Here is a 26,061-nt window from a genome sequence, read left to right on the forward strand (position 1 = left end):
ATCTTCCTTCAAATCTCTCTACAAAACTCTCATTTTCCATGATACCTACAAAAAAAATCTCACACCGGTTAGGCTGATGTTGCACTGATACCACTGCCTATCATGCTGACCAATATTGTCTCGTTGTTTTCTTGTACTCCCTCATCTATGTCTGTATCCATCTGTTCTCGTCTTCCTCTCAGATAGTGAAGTCTATGAAGTAGGGGGCATCTTTTTGTTCTGTATAGCACAATGGGATCCTGGTCAATGACGAGGGTTCCTAAGTGCTAGTACAAATAAATGATGAGAAAAGATCAACAGGCAATACTCTGGTAAGAGTCTCGATCTCTCGGTTGCTAGAACTGTGATCCTGGACCCTGCTCAGGGATTCTACCTTCTCTGTAAAGATCTGATATTTCATCAGTTTGAAACTTTGATTCTTTTGGTTGATGGAAAAAAGCATGTCTCTCTCCATTCTTGCTCCCTTCTGTTACACCTCCAGAAACCTTCTGATAATTTTGGGAGGAGCTGTTCTGCTACTCAGCCCTTCCCTGGCCTCCTTTTAAGTCTTCCTTCTCTCTCAAAATAGCTCCATTGCCTGTTCTTGCTGCTACCTGTAATTTTCTGAGGCAGCAGTAGATTTTGACAATGTAACCGCTGCCCAACCTTTTAGGTATTACAACAGTGAAACTGGGTTTGTTAATTTCACTCTGCGGCTTGCCAGAGCTATTGTAACTGCAAAGTTAGGAAGGTAGCTCTACATTCGGTCCCATTCAGAAAGCTATGTTTGCAACGTTAAGAGTAACATGGCCTAAAAGTGTTGCTGCTCCAATTGAAGTCACTAGTAGAATTAGTTCCTCTGGGGATTTTTGAGACTTAAGAAAGTTTACATACTGTACAACTTGATGGCATAGGTCTATTCACTGACCGGGGAGTTTCCTATTTGTCGCTAATTTGATTTTAAAAGCCCTGCTTGACTACATTTTACAACACCTGAAGAAGCAAGGAAGTATCATCCGTCTCCAGAAAAGGCTTTTTTTTTTTTTAAATGTAAAGTGTTAAATGCTCAAAAGAGTTGCCCAGGAGAGGTTCCAGTTGCAAACCTGGAGACACATAGGTCCAGATTATCTGAGGTGCTGAGTATTTTCAGATCCCTTTGAAATAAATTGAAGTTCTTTATCTCCTTGGGATTTGGCCAAGATCACACAGAAAATCTGTGGCAGAGCCAGGAATAGAACCAGAACCTTAATTCCCAGGCCTGTACTCTGACCACCCTTGCTGCAGCTCATCAAAATGGCTTTTATGCTACATTTAATTAAATTACATAGTTGCATTCTCTATATACCACACTACCTCCAGAACACTGCTTATGGTGATGGAATTAAATTTTAATCATTAATTTTTCATGCCATTTATCATTTTATATGCTCCATGTGACTTTAGCATATGACAACCACGCAAATATTTAAAAAATAAGAGGGAAAAGCTATTCCCAGCCTGTGGAATAACCAACTTGATTGGTGCACACAGAACTTATTGAAAGAAAGCTATATCAAAGAGATGAGTACTGAACACAGTACAATCTGTTTTTAATCTCTTATAAGCAGGGGTCGGCAACCTGCGGCAAGTGAGCTGATTTTTACTGGCACACTGCTGCCAGATGGGGTTCCGGCCACCATCCCCGCTCAGCCTGCTGCCGGCCTGAGTGAACAGAACCCCCAGCCAGCAGTGGGCTGAGCGGGGCCAGTAGGCAGGACCCTGGCTGGCAGGACCCAGCGGACGGAACCCCAGACTGGCAGCAGGCTGAGCCGCTCAGCCTACCGCCAGTCTGGGGTTCTGTTCGCCAGCCCCCCTCAGCCCGCTGATGGTCTGGAGTTCCAGCTGCCGGTCCCTTGCCAGCTGGGGTCTCGAATGCCGGCCCCTCTCAGCCCGCTGCCAGCCTGATTGAACGGAACCCCCGGCCGGCAGCAGGCTGAGCGGGGCCTGGGATGCCAGCCGCCGGTCCCGCTCACCTCGCTGCTGGTCTGGGGTTCCAGCCGCCCGGCCCCCTGCCACCGGCCCTGCTCAACCCTCCTGCCGGCCTGGGATACCGGCAGCCAGCCCAGGGCTCTGCTCCTGGCCAAAAATTACACTACAATTAGCTTAAAAACTTGAAAACTTTGTTTGTATATTATAGTAATCATTAAAAAATTTATGTTAATAAATACATAGGTTTGATGAAACAAAGTAGTTGTACTTATGTGCCTGTGCTTAATTTGTGTTTTCGATGATTTACCTTCTAAAAAAAATCTTGCCTGTCTCGCACCCCCAGAAAGGGCATCTTGCACCCCCAGGGGGTGCGTGCACCCCAGGTTAAGAACCACTGCACTAAGCTGATAAGATCTGCATTTTAATTTAATTTTAAATGAAGCTTCATAAACATTTAAAAAACCTTATTTACTTGACATACAACAATAGTTTAGTTATATATTATAGACTTATAGAAAGAGACCTTCTAAAAACGTTAAAATGTATTACTGGCACGCAAAACCTTAAATTAGCGTGAATAAATGAAGATTTGGCAAACCACTCCTGAAAGGTTGCCAACCCCTGTATTAAAATGTATTACTGGCACGCGAAACCTTAGAGTGAATAAATGAAGACTCAGCACCCCACTTCTGAAAGGTTGCTGACCCCTGTTTTACAGGAAAAAATCCAAGTTTAATCCAGTGCCTGTGTAAATTCAGTCCTGCAATCATGCACGTATTCTCCCCATGTCCTACCCAAAGGTTAACAGTTTCATAGGCCAGGTCTACACTGCAAACTCTATGTCAGTTTAGGAATGTGAAAAAAAATCCATCCCTAACTGACATACATTACAGAAACAAGTTGGCAAGGTAATATCTTTTATTAGACCAACTTCTGTTGGTGAAAGAGACAAGCATGGCAAAATCTCCCATGTAGACACAGTGTATACCAGCAACTTTTGCCAGTATACAGTATGTTGTTCAGGGAGATGCATAGGCGGCAGGTATCATAGGCAGGAATAGGCTGTGCCTCCCCAAACAGCCTAGTATGGCCCCACTCACACTCCACCCCCATGCCAGGCCCCTTCCTGCGGTTCCCAGCACCCTGCCCGGCCCAGGCTGGCTGACCAGCCTCTCGCAGGGACTCAGGGCAGCTGGTGCTGAGGCTGTGCCACCTGGCACAGCTGGGTTGGGGATGCAGACGCCTGGTACACTGGGGCTGGGGTCTCACCGCCTGGTGCTGGGGCCCACAGTGGGGGTGCTCTGGTCTCCTGCAAGGGAAGAGGTAGAGGGAGAGGAGGGGCAGGGCCTTGGGAGGCTAGCTCCCGACCCCTCCGCTTGTGCCCAAAAAGACCAGGTCACTCGCCACCCATGGGGAGATGCATTAACTATGGACTTGTCTACATCCACAGCACAGCAGTGGAACCACTGTAGCGCTTTAGTGAAGATGCTACCACACCGATGGGAGAGCTTCTCTCATCTGTGTAGTTAATCCACCTCTGCAAGGGGTGGTAGCTATGTCGACGGGACATAGCACTGTGTACGCTAGGGGTTAGGTTCACACTCCTGAGTGACAGTTATATTGATGCAAGTTTGCAGTGTAGACCTGGCCTATATTGGTAAAAGTATTCCTTTTGTCAGCATAAGTTCTCTCTCTACTAGGGGAGCTTTGCCAATATAGCTACTGCAGCACAGACTAGCACATATGTCCAGTGCAACACAGCTTCTGTGTAGGTTAGGGTAAGGAGAAGCACTGTCTCACACTTGCTCTATACCTAAAATTTAAGTCTCCTGGCTACATTGCCCTGGAAAACATCATGCCCTGTGTGATGTAGTTAGGTTGACCTAATCCCCACTGTAGATGCAACTAGATTGATGGAAGAATTCTTCCACTAACATAGCTATCACCCCTCTGAGAGGTAGATTCAACATAGCAACAAAAATACCCGTCCGTCACTGTAGTAAGTGTCTATCTACACTGTTGCAGCTGTACTTCTGTAGCAATTATGGCACTAGACATACCCTGAAGTAGCTGGGGCCAATCCAATGCAGTACTTATAATATCAAGACAGATCTTACATTCAATTCTATTAACTGGGGAGCTGGAGCAAAATACTGAAATCATGATAATCACTGTAATGATTTGTAAATTTAAAGAGTTCTCAAAACTGTAATCCTATGAGCTTTTCCTAGCGCTCTGCAGAATTATTTTGAGGACTAAATGCCAGGAGATGAGATAGACCCATGGACAGATCATGTTCTTATGAAGTGGGATGCAGAAAAGAGATGTGGGGGACGCTCAGCTTGGTGGAATGGAGAAAGCGCAGTGGTGGTGTTAGATATAAGCAGGCTATGCAACTCCTTGGGGCTCCAAGCAACTCTTTAGTATTATCTCCAATACATCATTCATCTTATTTAATGTGAACTTTTCAAGAAGTGTATTAGTATGAGCAAGCATACCTCTGTGTCTGTAACACCAGGTATGCAGTGTAGTTATAGGCTTGTCCGTCTCAGGATATTAGAGAGACAAGGTGGGTGAGATAATGGCTTTTATTAGACCAACTTCTGCCAGTGAGAAGCTTTCACGCCATATGGACTGAACAGACACACGGGATTTATGGCTTATTACAACAACCTGCAACCCACTCACCCTTTTTGGTCCTATGACCGCAGGGGGGTCAGCAGGCCACTCTACCTTGAATGGTCCCTTCCAATCTGTGCTAACTACTCATGCCAAACAATCTGCCCCTCCTCGCACTTTGCTGCGATCCCGGGAGCTGCTTTTCCAGCCGCGACAAGGGGCTCTGCCTGGCCCGAAAGCTGCTCCCACCCACCGAAGCGATTCCCTCGCCCGCCCTGCGGCACCGGCGGCCGCCGCCGCCACTCCCCGCGCGCCAGGCCGCGCAGACGCTGTTTCCAGCCGGGCGGGTTCCCGCCGCCCGCGATTAGCAGCAGCAGCAGCAGCGTCTCCGGGCGCGGCCCCCAGCCCCGCTCCTGGGGCATGACGCGCCCCCGAGGTCGCGCGGCCGCTCAGCGGCAGCCGGGGAAGCAGAAGCTCGTTCCCGGGCGTGGCCCCCGCGGCGCGAGCCCAGCGGCGAACCCAACGGGCAGCGCGCGCCGGGGGGAGGGGGGGGCGAGCGAGGCCGGGCTGCCTCGGAGGGGGGCGGGGGTGACACTCACCTGCCCTTGGCAGCAGCAGGAGACTGCGGGCAGCCCGAAAGCAGCCGGCCGCCGCCATCTTCCTCTCCCACAATCCCCCGCGGCCAACGGGTCCTCCGCGGGGACAGGCTTCCCCCCTCCTCCACCGGCCGGGGAGGGAAGGGGAGGGGAACCGAGCCGCCTCCCAGATGCGCATGCGCCGATGGGCGGGGCAACGGCGCCGGCCCTTCCCCCTCCCGCGCCGGCAGACGGAGCGTGGAGCGGGGGGCGGGGCAGGAGGGGAGAAGCAGCAGGGCCAGGGCGGGGGTTTCGCAGGGAGCAACCCGGGGTGGGAGGGGAGATGGACCCGCCCCGATCATCCAGCAGCCCGGGCCCTGCTCACACCTGGCCAGCGTAGGCCTGGCTTGCCTGCAGGGAGGCCTGTGGTTTGCCATGTGGGACCTTTCTCAAGAAAACAGGTCACTTTATAGACCTAAATTACGAGCTTTTGAAAAGCCATAACAAGTGAGTTTCCGTGCTGGTTTAATATAGTGAGAGAGAACAAGTTCCCTAGTTTATCACAGTACAGGGAGCAGTTTTCAGTGTGCCTCGCCTTGGATGTGGCCCTCCTTTAGAAATGATGGGGTTTGAACTCGGTAGCCATCCATGAAGAGTACGGCCGTAAAAGTTGCATCATAGCCAAACACAATGTTCTCTCAATCTGCTACATGCAGTTGTATTTTCCTGGATTTTCCTACTGATTCCCTCTGCTTTTTAGTCTACTTTGAATACAAATGACCAGTCTTTTGTAATTTTGCTTACCTCATTGTAAGCACTCTCATTCACTCAAAAAACATGAACTCAGCCAGTGAGGTGGGGAAGACAAAGATCTGTTCCAGTAATTGTGAAAGTGCAAAAAACACATCATGTAAATGGAAAGAAGTAGGATAATAAATGGGCTAGAATATAATCTCACTTATGCTGGTATAATTTCAGAGTGACCCTCAAGATGCTTTTCGTATACACTGGTGTAAGAGAATAGATGTCGCATGGTGTTTATATTGACTTCAGTAGACTTAATCCTAATATGCATACAAGTATATGTGACAGCGAATCAGGCAACACTAGACTCTAATGTAAAACAACCTCATTAAAAAATTATCCCGTTTTGTCCTAATTAAGGGCCCAGTACTGTACTCAGGAAAAGGGGTTGTTGCATATCAGCCCTTCTCTTTCCCATGCACTTGCCTTCTCTTTGGTGTGTATTTATTCTGAGAGTGGGCTGCATCAGTAGAACATATTTGTAGGACAGAGGCTAATTGCAAATTTGTTGTTATAGAGTGGGCCAAATTCTGTGTAGGTGTAACTATTTGTCACACTGCCAGTGAAGTTACGCTAGCTGAAAATATGGGATAGTGTCAATTGCTTAATGGGCAAGCAGATGTGTTGAGGCAGCATTTTAGTACTAAAGGCAATACAGTCTAGATTTTATCAGAGGGGTAGCTGTGTTAGTCTGGTTCTGTAAAAGCAGCAAAGAATCCTGTGGCACCTTATAGACTAACAGACGTTTTGCAGCATGAGCTTTCGTGGGTGAATACCCACTTAAGAAGTGGGTATTCACCCACGAAAGCTCATGCTGCAAAACGTCTGTTAGTCTATAAGGTGCCACAGGATTCTTTGCTGCTTTTAGTCTAGATTTTGAAAGTCTTACTCAATTTTCTCAGTACTTTCTCAGACACAGATTTCTTCCAATCAATGGAAGTTTGGCTTAAGTAAGGTCTGAGTCTGACTTCAGATTCCAGGACTATATCAATAAATATATTGTACTGTGTGCTCAGGTGGAAACCATGGAGACTTACAAAGCATAGTTGGAAACCAGTCTCATTTTAACCTCAGAACTGTAACTTGTGAGTGTGTACTTTAGGCATCTAAATAAAGGAGAATTTCAGAGGTGCTGAGTACCTACAGCTCACATTCACTTAAGTCTATAAAACCATTCAGTTCCCAAGCAGCTGCATGGATCTTCCCATCTTTGCCTTCCTCCTCCCAAGCTCCTAACCCTCATGTTGCCCTATTCTTGTCTTAACCTAGACTGGAAGCTTTGTACTGCAAGGAGTCCATCTTTCTTTGTGTTGTACAATTCCATGCACGTGTGGTGGTATATAGAAAGTAATAAGGGGTTACCAGAATGAGCAAGGATGGATTGTGACTGAGACAAAAGATTGAATGTCAGCCAATGTGGGTTCTATTTCTGGCTTTGTCACAGACTTCCTCTGTGACTGTGCAACTCACTTCCCATATCTGTGCCATATAGTCTCCTTATATAAAATAATGCTTTCCAGTCTCACAGTGGTGTGAAAGTAGATTTGTTAGTTTGCCAGAGATGTTCAGTTATTACAGATATATTCATTATTAAAAAGCCTATAAAATAATAAATAAATCCTCCTTGCCTTGATCGTGCAATGAGTCCCATGAAAATCAATGAGATTAGTTGTGTGACTTAAGGTGAACAGGATTTGTCCCTTTATATTTTAAAAGGTTTGGGGAAAGCAAAGCTGAGTGGGAAAGAACTTCTTGTATTTGAAACAGGAAAATAAAAACCAAACACCAAAAAGAAGTCTAAATGTTATTGATCACCTAAAGATCTGGTAAAAAACCGCACACTTCAGCAGTCATGTATTTCTGCCCCATCTCCTACTGTACCTAAGGGAGGAGAAAGTATAGCTGTAAATTCTATATTATTTAATATGCCAGAAGAGTGGGGATCAGATATAAATGGTATGTCTCATTTTCCATTTGCCCACCTAGTCTAGATCTCCTCCTTGTGGTGTTACCGTTGCTATAGAAACACTGATGTCTCCAGAAAGCCTTGTGATGTCACTCTACATTCTGACAGGAGGAGGTTAAGTGGGTGACCACAGCTACTGTCTTGCAAGAACATCCTAGCAGCTTAGTTGATAAAAGTGTCCTTTGAAATCCTTTTGGGCCTTCCACTTTGATGGCGCAGAGGTAGGAAAGTCCAACTGGTTTTTTTATTCCACAAATTATTAAATGTGAGGATTAAACAGTAACCTAGAGAGAGCTTTCTTATGGGCCTACTCAGAGTGGAGTAAATCCAGATTACTCAGTCTGAGTAAGAGGGAAAGTATTAGGCCATGAGTTACTCCCTGCAGGTTCCTTCTTTTTTATATCATCACCCTGTGAATTGATCCAGATAGCTCAATGTTTAAAAAACAATAAAATATTCTAAAGCTATTTGCTGAGTCCTCCCATCCCCATCTTTCCAAGGCTCTCCTTGTCCCCAGTTTGACATCTGTGAGTGCGTGGCAGGATGGGGAGCAGATAATCTCTACCTTCAGGAATGCTCATTTCTCTATTATTGAGCTCAGAGAAGATGGGCTAGTGGCTAAGAGGATAGAGCAGACGTCCCCAAACTATGGGGCGCACCCGTTGGGGGGGCGGGCATGGAGGAACATCTGGGGGGAGAGTGGCAGGGCCCGAGCCAGCCCCCACAGTGCTGAGCACGTACAGCTCTGCTCCAGTCCAGCCACGTGTCTGGTTCCTGGCCCCAGCCCCAGCTTCAGCAGGGCTCCACTCCCAGACCCGTCCGCAGCCTGGGCCGCTGGCTGTGGGCCAGGGTTGAGGCCAGGGCCCAGCTGCCAAACCCTGCCACAGCCCACTTGCGGCTCCACTCCCACCCTCAGCCTCGGCCCCTGGCGTGGTCCCAGACCTGGCCTCAGCTGTGCCCCAGCCTCAGTCTCCTTACCCCTGTTCACATCCCTCCCCCACATCCCACCCAGAGCTGCAGCCCTGCTCCAGGGAAAAGTTTGGGGAACTCTGGGATAGAGTATAATGTACCAGGGGTAGGAAGCAACCTTGTAACACACACACCTGCAACCAGAATAAAGTTATTGGAATGCTGTCCATTAACCTCTCTAACATGAGAGGTTAAATTATTTCCCAAAATTAAAAACTTCTCGTGTCAGATTAAAAACGCCCAGGGCACTAGATTGGAGAGTGCAAGGGGACAGTTTTCAGCTGTTGAGACCACTGCATATCAGGATGGCATTTAATGTCTCTCTTCGGTGGTTACTTGTCAGTGTGTTTTGCCTGAAGTTTGATTGATTGCTCTCGGTGACAGATAGTAAAAATTAGTTAAAGCTATTGCTGGGGAGGCAGTGTTGCCTAGTGGCTAGAGTGCTAGATTACCACTCAGGAGACTTGGATTCTAGTCCCCGCTCTGGTACTAGCCCATTAGGTAATCTTGAGCAATTCACTTCACGTCTCTGTCTCTGTTTCCCCATCTATCAATGAAATAATGAAACCTCTTTTATAGTGCTCTTTGAGAACTCCTGATGAAAAGTGCTATAGAAGAGCGAGGTATTACTTATTAATAGTCACTATTTTTTCCCTAGGTAGCATATTTTGTGCACTGAAATCCCAACTCTACAATCTCCCCTGTTTTTACAGTTATTTATATCTGTTCACCATTGTTTATCTTTATATAATTTTTAATGTCTTTTCCCTAATTGTCCCTTTAATAGCAGAAATCTCTTCCTGCTTCATTTTTCTCTTGACACAGTGGTAGTGTAAATTGTCACTTGATTCTGCCTCAGCTTTCCCCACAAAATTCTTGTCTCATAACATACTTAAAAAAAATCTTTGAGAAGAGCAGATGTGTCCAGCTCACAGTCAGACCCATTCAACCAAATTACTTTAGCACCAGTGTAAAGACCTGCTTTTAGTTGGGCAAATACTAAACTGAGAACTGTTTTCAAGCTAAATTCAGTCTAGAATCTACTGTAATTAAACCTGGTGTTACACCTAAACACAGGGAGCCTGAGGCAGAAATTCCAACAGGAGGAGGTTGGGTGGGGGCACAGATCAGCCCAGACTCCTTTCCATTGGTGTGGCAGGAGTCTAGTTGGAGCTCCACACAAAGCATGAATCAGCACATCCTCTGCTGCCTCCCTTAAGTGGAAACCTCAAGGAAAGCAGGAGCAGTAATAATCCCTGCCCTTCCTGTGGTGCAAGGATCTAGGCTGGTGGAAGGAGGACGTATAACTTATACTTTTCAGCACCATGCTCAGGAAATCTCTCCCAGCACCTAATTAAGACATTGCTATAAATGATTATCAAAACTCATCTCTTCTTGTCATCCATACTATGTGAATCTTAATACAAGCAGATTGTCCCTTACAGGCATGAAGGGGTGTAATTTGCTGCAACTGATGTGGAATTCAGTTTCTGGATAGGCCAGGCATTCGTATTTAAGGGTTATGCCAGGGCCAAACTTCTAATTCATAGTCAGAGCCCATAGGAGTGCTGCATCTCTTGGGTACCCTGTTCCCACTTTGTAGCTGGAACTGCCCACTTGCACCAGCTGGCCCCAGGCTTTCTAGCAGAATGGAGGTTGCAGGTAGCTTGCATTGCTATTTGCCTATTTCCTTTCCCCTCAGCCACGGCAGCCTTTCTGCCCATGGCCTAGGCTTCTCCAGTACAAATTAGTGAATCAAGCCCATTCTTTTCTGCAGTACGGCACATAGTCATTTTGAAATGTAGTCATCTAAAAAAATTAGATCTACACCTGAGTCTCCCTGACAATTTTTATGGTTTTTGTAATCATATTTTCCTAAAATTTTAAATGTTTTCTCCCACCTGTTGCCACATGAATGATCCAAACAAATTGACTATAAGGAGGAAATAGTGAAACAGATGATAAACAAAGTCCATCAAATGCACAAAGTAAATAAATGGAAATAATCAAGCTTCTTCTTTCTCTAATCTTTCAGCTATATTAATCTCAAGTGGTACTTGTAGTAGTACTAGACACAACATATTCAGAGAGCAGTGTAATTTTTAACCATAACCATAACCCATAACCACATCTCTATGTACTCTGTATCAAGCTTGACCTAAATTCTGTAGCACTATAATGCAGCAGACTGGAAATTCTGTGGCATCTTCAGATTCCTTGAATGTATTTGGTTTATTGAATGAAATATGATAGAATGGGATGTTCCAAGGGAATTTACACATATGCTTAATTTTACACACTGTGAGTACACCCATTGAAGTCAGCCGGACTACTCCCAGCATGTAAAGTTAAGCACGTGCTTTCAGTCTTTGCAAGACAAGGGCCTAAGGGAGTTATGAGCCTAAATCCTTCCAAGCCATAATGAATACCGTAATACCAACAATACACTGCCTTTGTGTTAATTTATTTTGTTTCCTCATAATTTTTACTGTGATGCAGAATTTTGTATTGAAAGTGGAAACCACTAGAGGCTTGTCTAAACAAATACTGCATGGCAAGCTGAAGTGTAAATCTAGAGTGCAAAAGCCTTCCACACACTAACTGTCCATGTGGACCCGGCTACCACATACTAAAAGTTTCCCCTTGCACATTGATGTCCCTCTGTTTCAAAGCAGAGTACCGGTAGATCCTATCACACTTTTAGTGCACAGCAGCAGGGTCCATACAGGCAGTGAGTGCACAGCACTGTAGATTTACACCCCAGTTTGCTGCATGCTAACTGTTCGTCAGGACGAGCCCTTAAAAAAGTTCAGGGGTAAGCGGGAAGTTTTGGAAATTGGATAGGAGGCATTTGAAGCTTTAGGCAGCTGACAAGGTGTTGGAGGCAAGTTAACGTTTGAAATAAGCATATTAGTTGGATGTGAAAATGATCAGCAATGTAATAGTGAATAACGTGATAGTGAACTTTGCATAATTAGATTTCCAGATTAACAGAGCTGTGGTTTCAGGATGTGTGGAGACTCACACTGTAGAAGGACATGGCTGTGCCACTGTACACGCAGTTCAAATCGGAAAGTTGTCTTCACAAGCATAAGGGCTAGAACTCTGGAGCATAAGGCTGCAGCAAGTCCACAGCTACAGAGTACATGGGACCTTGACCATACCCAATTAATTATTATTTACATCTGAACCATTACTGTATTATTCTGCAGTTTTTCCTGTCTTGCTACTTGTTGCTGGGTTGTTTTTTTTGGGGGGGGGTGTTTTTTTTTTACTGCAGCATAAACAGTATTTGAAAGTTTAGAGAGTTTAGTCCTGAAATATTTAATTTTCTTTCTATTCCCCCCATTCCTCAGATTTCATTTCTGGCATCCAATAGCCTTTAAATAGCTGACACTACTGCTGTATGTGGTTTTTAATGTTCTCAAGTATATGGTGATATTTCTAGTCACAAAGAGTTTTGCAGGCTGGATGGAAAACAGGAAGTTGATGCTGCCACTTTACAAAGATGTCTCAAAATCAGATATTTTTCTTCGCCCTTTATAGATTCTGATTTTATATGGCTGCCTATGGGAGCAATTCTCAGAAATTGTGAGGACAAATCACAATTTTTCAGAGACTTTCCTTGAGTCTCAGAACGTGTCCTAGAAAACGGTGAGTTCGTTCATTTTGTTTAAACTTTATTTTCATTAAAACTCAGCTCTGAAAATGTTGGGAGAAGTGTCTTGAAGACAAGGATTAGATTAGTTCTTTCTGCTCTTTGTGAGCATTTGTGTAATATATTCAATTGTATGGATTTTCAAAATTTGCAGTCTTCCCTTACACAATCATGGTTCTGTTTTCTGGCAATTGTATCTTTTGTCAGGCTGGGTTTTTTTAAAAAAACTAAGGGAGTTAGGTGCCCAATTCTCACTGAACTGCCTTTGAAAATCCTAATTATAGTATATAACTCTCAATGCTTGTCAAAATCCATTGTGCCATACCTGCATTCCCTTCTGCAAAATTGTGCTTAAAGGGACATTGCTATCTTGACATTTTGATTTCTATCCGAAAATGTATTTTATGAAATGTCAAGTAACACCTAAAGTTTCTATAGCTAAAAGAATTTAGTGTGGGCAAAGAATTGTTTTTCTTCAGTTTATTGCTAGCATTATCTTCTACTGCATGGTAGGGCATAGGTGCTGGAACTAGAGGTGCAGGGGGGTGCTGCAGCACCCTCTAGCTTGAAGTGGTTTACATTATATACAGGGTTCACAGTTTGGTTCAATTGCTCTCAGCACCCCCACTATACAAATTGTTCCGGCACCTCTGCGGTAGGGTACTGGTCTGAGATTATCTCTGGAGTGGTGAAGGACAATGTGGTATTAAGAGACCGCATTTTGGATATCTCTACTGTAGATCATCACTGACTGTCCCCAGCATTGTCCACATTCCTTCACCTTTCATATCCGTGCCTCTGATTTTGGTTTTCTTTCTACTTCATCACAGATGACTGACAACATTGACTGGTTACAGAGCCAAAGTGGACTCTGTAAAGTGGATCGCTATACTCCAGGAGGCGAAGAAGAACAGAACTGGACAGTAAGAAATGTGTTGGGTTTTTTAAATTATTTTATAAATCTATTTTCATAAAAAGAACAGTCTGGAAAAATAACCAAAAATATACCATACAGAGAATGAAAAGTGATTTGTCTCTGTGTGGATATATTAAAGAAAGGTAAATGTTTTCCCCAATGAATTTGTTAGTAAACAAGGCATTCTACATTGCAATTAGATTTTCAGTCATGTCATCAAAAATGCCAGATGTTTGCACTGTTATATTACAAGTTTGGATTCATTTGAATGGTTTTATTCTATATGTTTCATACCTTGGAAGTAGCAAGGTCTTTGTCTCTCATATATGGTAGTTACTGGTCCCTTACAGTAAGGGATTTACTCTCCAAATGAGAGGAATCAGTGTTCAGCTCCATATATTGTAAATAATGTAAAGTTACCATTCGGGAAAATGGGATCTAGAAATTTTTCATTTGGTATAGACATTACCTTATCTTCCAAAGTAAAATATTGAATGTTTTTTCGTAGGCCAATTGAGATTTCACTAACAGAGCAGGTGAGGGTGGTGGGGATGATTTTCCTGTCCTGTGAAAAATTTTGAGACTTTGAAAATGTTCCTGTTCCACATTGGGACAAAACCTGAGACTTTTTGAAGTTTTTCATGAAAAAACAGACCACAGGAGTGGGACCTCAGAGTAGTCTGGTTGTTAAGGCACGCATCTGGGATGTGGGAGAGACAGGTAAAAATCCCTCTTCTGTCATGTTTCTATATCTCTATATCTTACTGTGGTTTCAACCAGAAACTCCACCCTGGACCTGCAAAACTTTTCCCAAGGCAAGTTTTGTCAAAACTGGTACATTCCTATGAAAAGTTTCAGTTTTGACAAATCTGCATTTTCCAGTGAAAACCAAATTATCCAAAAAATTCACAACCAATTCTACCTAGCAATATTGTGTAATGTAATCTTTGGCACAAGCCAGGAATACCTAGGTTGATGCTAGGGGCCAAATTCAGAGAGCTGTTATGCATCTCTCAATACTGTGCCTTAAGTGCTGGCTTTACGGCTGATGTTGGTTTAATCTCAATGAAAAGCCGGTTGCTGAATATTCATAATTAATCATCTTGATGATAAATTTGGTTATAGATCATGTACTAGAAGAAAACATAGGGTACGATGACACTCTCTCGCTCTGGGTGAATAGTGAGAAAATTTATTCACAAATGTTGTGCTGAGATCAAATGAGAATTTATTTTTAACTTTGTTCACCTCCCTTTTTATTAGTGTTTTGCAAACATTCATGCAAGAAAAGTTTGTTCATACAGAAGTTCCCCAAAAGCAGTATTTCTGACCAGAACCATAGATTTGTTTAATACATTTGTCAAATAAGTTATTAGTTGTGATTTGTTTATCCAGCTCTTGTACCCAGAATGTCGTGACATCAAGAGCATTATTAGAAATACCAACAATGTGTTTTAGCTTGCTAAAGTATGGTAAAGATTATGGATAAGATAAGAGGTATGTACCATCTTCAAATTATGTGAATTTGATTATGGTAGTTGTTCTTAAAATAAAGATACTGAGAGAGTTGTTGATAGATGCAGTGTATAAAGTGAAAGATACATATAAATATTATTTAGGGCTAAATTGTGCTCTTTTACACTGGAACACATCCAAAGTAACTCCACCAGAGTCAATGGGCCAGATTCTGCTTTCAACCATATCTGTGTGAGTCCAGACTAAATCCACTGAATTTATCAGTTACTCTGGATTTACACCAGTATGACTTAGGAACTGCCTTTCCTGGGTGTGGAATCTCTTACAAAATAAAGTATACTTCAGTTTGGGTAAGTCTGGCAGAATTGGGCCAACACAGAGCCAGTGGCAATATTCAGAAACAGAACTCAAGAATCCTGACTGAAGCTGTGAGATTCTTGTTGGTTTTAGTTTGCCTGGGTTCATACCAATTTTCTGTGAATTCAGTTTAATGTAGTTGTGCACACTGAGTTTTGATGGAAGTTTTGGCTTTATCTGACTCCCAGATAATGATGGCAGTAAAGAGCGGTGTGAAACTGGCAACGGTTTGTAAAGTTCTCTGTAATGCCAATAGGTTTAGCAGGTTTCAGTTTGTGATATTTCTATCTGTTCACCACTCTGTGTCTCCCTCTGTAGTACTGTAGGCCTCTTGGTCCTGGTGTAGCTGAGGTTGTATCTTGGACTGACACTCTGGAGTTCTTTTGTGTAGGTGATATTGTGGGGCTGAAGTCTGCTGTTGTCCAGGCTTCAGGGGTTTATTGGGTCTAAGCATTACATCCCTTCTCCCACCCAATCATGCAGTCAGATAAAATACATTATGCATCCCAAAGAGATGTCCTTTTGCTATAATACAAGGATGAGATGAGAGTTAGTCATATATCTTCTAGCATCTGTACACTACACATAGACATAGTGAGTCACATCAGTGATGACAAAAATGTAGAATGCACGCACAATGGAACAGCTGCAGTCTTGAGGCAGATACGTTAATTAAACCATCATTTCCCCCATCCGGTTGTCATAATTACTAGAGATTTAAGCATGTTAAAATGACTGGACATTATTAATTATCAACTATTAATCTATTATTTTATTTTTATTATTATTATTTTAAATTGAACAGCAACAAGAGTACAGCTGCTATATATTTCTTTCATTCTCTATGGGGGGAAACTATCAGGTCCACATCAAGCTCCTCCCTTTGAAGCGGAGGGGATATCCAGATGGTCTAATGGGATAGTTCCCTGGCTATTCATTATGGCTGTGATTGTTGTATTCCTCTCCATCAAAGTGCTTTAGGAGGGAAAAAGTAGTTAAACAGCCTCTGTGCTGTGAACAGCTACTAGATAAATGACACCAACGCTGGCGGAGTTGTGATGAGAACACTAGCCCTTCAGCTTCACAAATACTGGTCTCTAACTGGCAATAGTAGATCCTTTTCATGAGCGTGAGTGAGCTAAAAGAAGATGACGTCAGATACACACACAAAGCAAGTACGTGTCAGAGGGACAGAGGAAATAAGATTAAATTTGCTAAATGTCATTCCTTTGTTGCTGTTCTCAGACAACAAGTATACTCATCCTCAGTGCTGGAAGGGTAAAGCAAAGAGCAGTCTCTGATCTTTAAAAGACAATGTATTTCTTGGAGAATCAAGTGAATGATACATAATAATAATATATGGAGATATACCTATCTCATAGAACTGGAAGGGACCCTAAAATGTCATTGAGTCCAGCCCCCTGCCTTCAATAGCAGGACCAAGTACTGATTTTGCCCCAGATCCCTAAATGCCCCCCTCAGGGATTAAACTCACAATCCTGGGTTTAGCAGGTCAATGCTCAAACCACTGAGCTATCCCTCCCCCCGAAAAAAGTCACTGAATATCAGGGTTGGAAGGGATCTCAGGAGGTCATCTAGTCCAACCCCCTGCTCAAAGCAGGACAAATCCCCAGACGTGACATTTGGATCCTTGATTTGTTCATTCACAAGAGATTAAACTCAGATGTATCTTTTTTTTTGCTTCTCTCTCCACAGTTGTTAAAACATCCAATTTTTACATCCATTCATTAGTCCTTGGGCTAGTCTACACTTACCGCGCGGGTCGACGCGGTGAGTTCGACTTTCCGGAGTTCGAACTATCGCGTCTGATCTAGACGCGATAGTTCGAACTCCGGAAGCGCTAGTTCGAACTCCGGTACTCCACCTCGGCAGCTGGAGTTAGCAGAGTCGACCTTGGAGCCGCGGAGTTCGGTTCCGCGGCGTCTGGACGGGTACGTAGTTCGAACTAGGGTAGTTCGAATTCAGCTACGCTATTCACGTAGCTGAATTTGCGTACCCTAGTTCGACCCCCATTCTTAGTGTAGACCTGCCCCTTGTCATTTACATTTTTCTTTACTATGTAACCCATACAGAAGAAAGAGGCCAGACTACATACTAGTGTAGAACCTGGTCCAACTTTCATTGAAGTCAGTGAGAGTCTTACTATTCACATCAATGGGTGCATCTACACAAGAAGAGTTAGTGTCCATGTTGCAGCTGCACTAGTGCTAAGCCACCAGTATAGAACAGGGTTTCATACCAGGCTAGTAAAAATGTCATCATGTCTGCTCTCTAGCACTTATGTTGGTTCTACCACAGGTTGAGCTGCAACACTGCTGGCAGTTGCTAAAATATAAGTATTGATTTTTCTGGCATAGGCAAGGCTGATGAGAGTTGAATTAGGTTTTTATAGACTGCCTTGGACTGAGCAAGGTCTTTGTACCAAGGGAATATGAATATTGGGGAAATAAACCATTGTAAATTTGTGATTTGTTTCAATCCTTAGACTGATTCAGCAAAATTTTTCAAACAAGCTGCATCCGATCCCCTCAAAGTCTTGACCTGGCTCCGAAAAGATCTCGAAAGATGTGCACTTGGTATCCAGGATGTGCTGAAGTCTACCAGTAAACAAAAGACTTGTGAGAACTCAAGGGAACCATCAATAGGTGGGCAGAGCATCCAAATGCGCAATGCACCCTCACCAGGTGGTTTCAGTGTCTATGATGAGCAGTTTAGCATGGATGTTAGATCCAACAGTGGGTCACCCGATTTTCATATGGAGGTGAAATCCACCTCGAGTCAAAAGGAACCAAAGGACATAGAGAGTCAGCTAACTTCTGCAGATACCAAGCAAGGTGTGGATGAAGTCTCTTTTTATGTTAACAGACTCTCTAACCTTGTCATTGCAATGGCACGTAAAGAGATTAATGACAAGACAGATGGCACTGATAAGTGTATACACAAGTCACTTTTTGCCTCTCTTGGGGAACCAGGTCACAAGTCTAGTGGAGTGGGCACAGATGAAGGCAAAAATAATCCATCAGAGAATACAACTCATATTAATATGAAGGAAACCAAATATGAAGGGAATCCATCTTCCAAGAAGAAAACATTTTTTTATAAAGAAGTAGACGAACAATCTTCAACCAGAAATGAGCAGAGTCATGAAAGAAGGTCAGCACACAGTGAGAACAGAACATGCCATCATAAGAAACGCTTTGGCCCAGATGAATTTACGAATACTTTAAGCAAAGGGATTCTGGTTTATGCCAATAACGTGGTTTCAGATATGATGGTCTCAGTTATGAAGACCATGAAAGTTGAAGTGAATGACTCAAGTATAGCTTGTGTGGTGCTGAAAAAGGTGATACTAAAGCACTCCAAGGAGGTAGTTTCAGACTTAATAGACTCCTGTATGAAAAATTTACACAATGTCACAGGGACACTCATGACTGACTCAGATTTTGTTTCTGCAGTGAAGCGGAGCCTATTCAGTCAAGGAAGTCATAAGGCTGCAGAAATAGTACAAGCAATGCTAAATCGTTTACATACTACCTTAATAGTGCAAAAACCAGCAGGAGATAAATCCCAGTCTCAAAGTCTTGCGTATGCATCTGTGAAGACAGGTTCACGAGCAGCAGATGCAAAGGCTCAGAACTTGAGGTTTTCAGCAACAAAAACTGAAACAGTTACCAAAGAGAAAGAAAAAGAAATGACCTGTGCAGAAACAGTAGGTAACCACATAATTAAGCACGGGCTTACTCTATGGCATCAAAACCAACAAAAATGCAACAAATGCTCGAAGTCTCAGCCTTCAGCAAGGGAAGCTGAACCTAAACCTCCAGAAAATCCACACTGGAGTTCAGAAATTCAGAACATGACCAAAATCTCTGGAGATGCATGGGCAAAAGATCTGATTGTGACTGCACTATTGTTGATACAGTATCATCTAATCCAACAGGAGAATGCAGGCAAGGGCACAGCTGAAGGGGGCAAAACTAACAAAGCAGGTACCACTTCATTTGGATTCCTCTCGCATGAATCCCATGAAAAAGGTGGTTGCAGTAGTTTCAGGCCATCTTCAGCAAAAGATCAGGATCCATCAAAACAAAGTGATGAATCAGGTTCCCAGAAGTCAGAACTTCAAAAGCAGAACCCTGAAAATGACATGTCCAGTGTCATATTAATGCTCATCCGAAAATTAATAAATGAGACTGGTTGCAAAATAGAAGGCCAACAAGGAAATTCCATGATGGATGAAACAAACAGGAATCTTGGCAAAACCTCTGAGGGACATGCCCTTTCAGAAGTTGAACAGTCCTGTGAAGAGGCTATATCTGGACTGACAAAAATGATTACTGATCAGTTTGACATAAGTGGAAAAGAGGGGGGCAGTGGGCAATTTATTGACAGTTTGGTGGATACAGTGACAAAGTTGTGTCTTATGATAGCCAAATACAGCAACCCAGAGTCTGCTCTAGCAGAGATAGGGGACAGGGAAGATGGCACAGGATCTATGGATTCCAAGTGCACAGGAACTGCTGAGGCTGGGCTTGGATCAGGTGAAGACAGTGCATCCGGTCGCAAAGTGGTAGTGATGAATCAGAATCCTTCCGAGAGCTTACATAACAAACAGCTCCAAGCACTCCTCCAGTGGGTAGCAGCCTCTCAGACAAATGTGCCTGTATTGTATTTCTTGGATGAGGATGATGAGTTTCTGAATAAGGTAAGCAATGACGTAATTAGGTAATGGGCAGGAACTTTAGACCCTGGTGGGATTTAAGTTCTTTCTTCAATGTTTTACTATCTTGTGGTATAAAGCTTTTGTTCTAAGGAAAACTGAATTTCTGGCCTTTTCTCTTACTAAAATAGTACTCAAAATGTTATTGATGGTGCTATTGCCTTTATAAAGTAACACCATCATAAACATTAGAGGTGGAAAAAGCTATTATGTCATCTACTCCATCCCCCTGCCAGTGAAGAATTGTTCTGTATGGTGCACTCTCCACTACTTTCAGTCTAGTTTTACATGACCCAAGTGATTTGACTTCCACCACTTCCCTTAGTTCCACAGATTAATACAATTAAGAACTTTTTCATGATATTCCATTTTATGATACATTTTATGAAACTAACCTCCTTTGTAAAGCACCTTGAGATCCACTGATGAAAAGTGCTATATAAGAGTAGATAATTAATTATTATTATTTATTATAAAGGGACACTTGTCAATTTAAAAGTTACATATTGTGGACTATCAAATTTGTTTCCCTAAATTACTAACCTTAGGTTATTAATAGTGAAAAAGTTCCCAGAAGTACTGGAATATCCGATATTCTGAGGATGCGGCAGTGGCCACCCTACTCTCATCTTGGACAATGAAAATCAGTTTTAGTGTTATTTATAGTAGATTTCACTTTCAGGTTGCTGCAGTTTGCTCTATATACATAGGAAGTTTAAGAACAAAGAAATGGAAACATTCATATTGGTCTTAGGTTTTATAGGTCTGTCTTTACAAAATCTAAATTATGGGTCAATTTTGAGTTGACAGTGCCACTTTAATGTCATAGCTCTACTAAGTTTTACCTCTTTGTATTATCTTAAATAATTCTTCTCGCTCCTTGGTATTTGCACCCTTCAAATATTTGAGGACTTTAATCAAGTCCCCTCAGAACTGTTACTTAGCCAGGGTATAAGTAAATAGGTTTTTTTTCAGTCTGTCCTCATAAATCAATCTCTCCATTCCCCTAGTCATTTGTTATTTCCCTCCATATTTCTTCCAATTTGTTAGTATTACAGAGGCATTGGTAGCTAGTTAAAGCTTTATTTAGATTTATATATTTTCATTTAAAGCAAGAAAAAATATCCTCCATTTCACACTTTAATAATTGAATTTAGTTTCCAAATGTTACATGCCAATTCTTACTAGACTAACTGAATTTTCTATATATTTTAAGAAATATTCTGACTTTGTCAGAAGAAGCATTTCTTTCAGTTTTGCCCTGACAGTCTCACCCTTTTTGTGTCCCTCTAGCTAAAAACACACAGTCCCCAAATACACAAGACTTCAAACACATCCAATAGTATCTCTGATGTACCCCTGTTCAGCTTTTAAATTACATTTTTAAAATTATTCCCCTTATTTGGCTTAATCGATTTGATCCACTCCAAGGAAAGTTGCTGGAAATGTCAATTTCTGCCAGCTGCTTAGGTTCTTCAGTGCTGGCAGCCTGCTACCCTGACTCAGTCGCTGTATTGAGGCCAAAAGGCACTCTAGCCCTGCTGGGGAAAGTGGCAGGCCAAATTAATAAAAAGGTCACATCTCCAGAGTTCCTTTTATAACAAACCAACATTCTCCCTCCTTGGGCTTTTTTTCCCCCGGTCTTTCTTCAGGTAGCAAAGACCTCTCCACAGACAATCTTGTGGCAAAGTTCAGCGTGAACTAACTTTTCCTCCCTGTGGTTATATTTCCAAAATAAAATCCAAACAGACATTTCTTCCCTCTGCTTGGAGATATTCTCATCCCTTCTTGCTCCCTGCAGGTCTTGGGACAAGGCTGGGTTTATGTAGTATCAAGTATCTTGATCTGAGAGTAACTAAAGAAAAATCTGCATTGGTCTCAGTTTAAATTCCAGCCTTCAGAGAGGCTACCTTCAATTCTACCAAGGCTCTAGCTTGCCTATCCCCAGGACAGTTCATAGAGCTCATCCAGGCAGTCAGTCTAACCAAATGTAGGTTAGAAGATTTAGTGTTAAACCTGATGGAATCCAGCACCTTAGTCATCTCCTAGGCAGGGTTGTGGATGAACCAATCAAGCATTTACAAATGGAACATGATAATGTTTCCCCACTTAGCAGGTGAAAGACATTCTACTTTAGTGGACATTGCCAGAGAATATCTGAGGATCAGACTGACAGAAGACAATGATAGGCACAGATGACTCAAACCTGGGTTTGGGAGCACATTCAAAATGTTTGTTCATTGCTTTGAAGATCTTGGGAGGCAAAACTCCCCATAAACTTGCTAGAGTTCAAAGCCATCAGGACAGCTCTCAAATCCTGTCTCCTACAGATCAAAGGACTGCCAGTGCAGATTCTCTCATACATTCTGTTTATGATGTAGTACCTGGACAAACAAAGGGGATTTTTGTTCTCTCTATTGAGACTGGGGGCAACCCTTGGGAACAGTTAATCCAGAATGAAATTTCTTCATCTGCTCTACAACTGGCAAATATAAGAACCCCCCACAATAGCCAAACATGTTGATCATCACAAGTGATCACATAAACCGTCAGTGGCTTGTCTGATATTTGCTAGGTGATGTCATCTGGACATGAGCAGGCCTAAGTTATTTAGAATGTTGAACATATATTTAGCCTTTGGAGAAAATTCTACAGATCAAGCTATCTTGACCGAAAAGTTGGCTAAATTGCTAAGACATCATGCCTCCAGATGAATCAAGTCATGCTATAGACTACCTAATATCCCTGTGCTGGAACATCTCAGAGTTTTATCAGGTAGGGGATAGCGGCTTCAATAGCATGTATAACAATATGCCCTTGTCTGAAATTAATAGGACTGCTACATGGAGTTTGGTTCACACCGTTGTGAATCACTTTTCTCTCAACACCACATCAAGAGCAGATGCTGGTTTTGGAAGATCGGTGCTCATTTAATGTTCAGCTAATAGTGTTCCACAGTCCACCTCCTCAGGGAGATCACTGCCTCCTAATTTCTTACAGTGGGGCTTTGTGGAAGCAGTGTCATGAAGGAGAAAAGCCAGTTATTTACCAATAGTAATTTTTGTTCTCTGAATGTATTGGCTCCATATAGCCACACTGTCCTCCCTTCCCCACTCTTAATATGTGTTGTTACAGAACCCACCTACAAATAGGGCTTTTGGATGTAGACAAGAACTGAAGGATGGTTAGAAAGGATGGGATATGTATGACCTTGTTCTGTGGACTGTTGGAAGTGGGGGAATTGTGCACCCTCCCTAACTGCCAGCTACTGCTCAAATATAGTTCCATGGTTGCATGTCTAGGCATTTGACTCCTGCATTGTGGCTCTGAGGAGGCCATACAGTAAGAGAAAAGGAGTTGTTGTGGGTAAGTGACCCCTTTTTTCAAGGGGTGTAAATACACGTAAATAGATGAAATTAAGAAAAAGAAAATACAGCATTTGCTGACAGACAAGTCTAATTAAATTGTGGAATAGTCTCTCAATGGAAGTGTTGGAAGCTTATTGCTAGGGACATTTAAAACTACACGGAAGAAAGTCTGGATAATTGATTACTGGGAGCAAGCTGGCACTGAGGTTAACAATGCTAAGTCTTTCAGCTTGTATTTCTATAATCTGAGTAAAAAACCTAGGATTGGAATGTTTTTGAATTTTTTTATTTTGTAGAAGAGAGAGTACATAGCCACAAAACTCAGATGCAGATCTAAATCTTTCCAAGTCTTGAAAACCTAGGGCCTGATCCGAAAACAATTGAGATCAATGAGAGGATTTCCATGGACATCAGTGGACACTAAACCACACCCATACTCACTATGAACTGGCTAAAGATATAGAAGAAATTCTGAGTGAATGAATATGAATACACAAGTCCTAACATTTACTTCCCAAATTCTGCTCCATTCTGCCTTGTGCTCTTCAAACAGTGGGTGTTCTTAAATGCCATATGTGCTCTGATACCTCAGCATGGTGGAATAATAGCCTTCCACCTTGACTATGATTTTCCAGTCATGTTTCATTTTAGTAAGAAACTGTCTATGTATCAACCTTGCTTTCTGGCATTTGATTTTCTCCCCACTCCCTTCAATGTTTTAATTTAAAAAATGATTAAAAGAAAACATTTTTCTCTGAAAGTGCCTCCAGGTATTTAACTGTAGTCAGCTGTATAATTACACATTTATAAATTTAAAAAAATTGCTTCTATGCCAGATGGTAATGGTTCTATGCCGATGTCCACAGCAGGTTCTGACCAAACCTGGTATTTTGGATATGTTGTTTAGCATCAATACTATCCTAAATGGTATGGAAGAAAAGCCCTAAACATCTAAAAAGAAGACACTTTTCAAAGCGAAATATATGGCACATTTTCAGTTGCCTTTGTTTTTCTGAATACTAAAACCAGTCAGAACCAGGATGACTTAAATGCAGCCAGGTACTCAGAAACTGTTGCCAGAAGTGATTTCATTTTCTTCTTCTGAGGCCCAACAATGCCTGTTCTCCCTGGCTGCCAGTACACAACTTGATTTTCTTTTTAATAAATAACAGACACACAAAGTGGTGCCGAATTCTTTTCCTACAGAGATAGAAGCCAAGAAACAATGTATGCCTTTCTTGAACCATAATGCTATTAAGTTATCACTTGGCACTACAGCCCACACATTTGTATTTTGGGCCAAACCTTGCTCACCTTATGTGCTTAGTCTCATTCAAGACAGTGGGACTACTCAAATTAGTTACGAAAGTAGGGGGTTTACAACAAAGTAGCCACTGATGAAGATTTTTCTGATATTCAGCCTAAATTTTCCCTTTGTAAACCTTAACCCATTTTTTCTAGTTATTATGCCTTGGTATTTAACACTAAGTAAGTCTCTCCCTTTTGGATTTTGTAGAGAATTATCTTGTCCCTATTTACAACTGACCTAGCCAGACTAGCTACTTGGCTCTTTTAATCATTCCTCACAGCTCAGCGTCCTGCAGCACCTGGCCATTACTGGGCTTGTACACCTAAGAGAGTAGAATGGAAGTAGGTGAAGGAGAAGTACTCTAACACCCTCGCCCTTCATTTCTCCCTTTTAAAATATCCCATTTATGGTGTATCATACTTGTGTTTTGCTTCTGTTTATTTCACAGCTTCAACAACTGTCATCAATAGCAGTGGAGAAGGGCTACAGTGTGGGGGAAGTCATACAGGCAGTGCTGAAGTATGAGAAAGAAAAACAACTGGGTGAGGCCCTGGGAAATATTGTTCGGTTGCCAGTGCTGGACTGGCTGCTTAATAACCTGTGAGCAGAGGCATCTCCTCTCTCTTCCTCACCAGCAGTGTTTCGATTCCAGCCAAGCACCTATTACAACTCCAACATATCAGACTCAACTATCCACCACTGATTTGTAGAATACAATATTATCAGTTATACTGACTCCTGCTGGACAAGCATATAAATAAAACAAAACAATAGCTAATGAAGTCTGGTTGAAAAAGTTAATTGTAATATGTCCCTTTTAGTTGTCTCCGTCAATTGAATTTTATACCTTGTGGCCTTCGATTCTCTCTCTTCCCATGCATCTTTTTCAAGCAGTCTGGTCTAGGGGAGAGGATTTAGGCTCTTTAACAAGACTTTTCACTGTATTTGGGGCCAAGTTTGAACAACGCTGAATAGTTCATAGGCTTAATTCACCCATGCCAGCCAGATTACAGTTTGCATCCTTCTGTGTCCCCAGGGACAACTCCTCTTGAGTGGGGGTGATTCATCAGGGAAGGGCAACTTTAAATTCCTTGGTCATCCTTCTCCCTGCCCAGAAGTTGTAATGAATAAATATCTCTCCCATGCACCTTGACCACTTCTAGTCCGCCAGCCAGTGCCACACATTTTTGGGCTTGTGGCTGTTAGCTCAGGGTCCCTCAACAAAGTAGGGGTTTGAAGGTGTAAGATATGCATCTTGGGGTGTATAATAGTCACCTTAGGGCATGAGGGGTATATACAAACTTACTATACCACTGACAATTACATTTGAAAAATTGTGGAGAGCTGGGGGAAAGC

General features: G+C 42.6%; 2 protein-coding genes across 2 annotated transcripts in view; one reads left to right on the plus strand and one right to left on the minus strand.

Annotated features, from left to right (window-relative positions):
* Positions 1–5,315, minus strand: part of NDUFA9 (NADH:ubiquinone oxidoreductase subunit A9) — a 35,899-nt gene extending 30,584 nt beyond the window's left edge. Inside the window, exon 1 of the mRNA XM_044996775.1 lies at positions 5,166–5,315. Coding sequence (XP_044852710.1) covers positions 5,166–5,223 — 58 coding nt within the window. The 5' untranslated portion in view covers positions 5,224–5,315. The remainder of the gene's footprint in view (positions 1–5,165) is intronic.
* Positions 5,316–8,004: 2,689 nt separating this feature from the next.
* Positions 8,005–25,483, plus strand: AKAP3 (A-kinase anchoring protein 3). The gene is made up of 5 exons (XM_045009310.1): positions 8,005–8,132; positions 12,427–12,534; positions 13,369–13,461; positions 17,794–20,013; positions 25,154–25,483. Exons 3-5 carry the CDS (start codon positions 13,369–13,371, stop codon positions 25,307–25,309), a joined length of 2,469 nt encoding a protein of 822 aa, XP_044865245.1. The 5' UTR covers positions 8,005–8,132; positions 12,427–12,534; the 3' UTR covers positions 25,310–25,483.
* Positions 25,484–26,061: the final 578 nt, after the last annotated feature.

This window comes from Mauremys mutica, chromosome 1, assembly GCF_020497125.1.
Source record: "Mauremys mutica isolate MM-2020 ecotype Southern chromosome 1, ASM2049712v1, whole genome shotgun sequence".
Lineage (NCBI taxonomy): Eukaryota > Metazoa > Chordata > Testudines > Geoemydidae > Mauremys > Mauremys mutica.

Excerpts from the sequence above, each read along its gene's own strand:
- AKAP3 (XM_045009310.1), top strand. The coding sequence starts at position 13,369 with ATGACTGACAACATTGACTGGTTACAGAGCCAAAGTGGACTCTGTAAA. Across the intron at positions 13,462-17,793 it reads AAGAAGAACAGAACTGGACA|ACTGATTCAGCAAAATTTTT; the intron begins GTAAGAAATGTG and ends TTCAATCCTTAG. Across the intron at positions 20,014-25,153 it reads ATGATGAGTTTCTGAATAAG|CTTCAACAACTGTCATCAAT; the intron begins GTAAGCAATGAC and ends TTTATTTCACAG.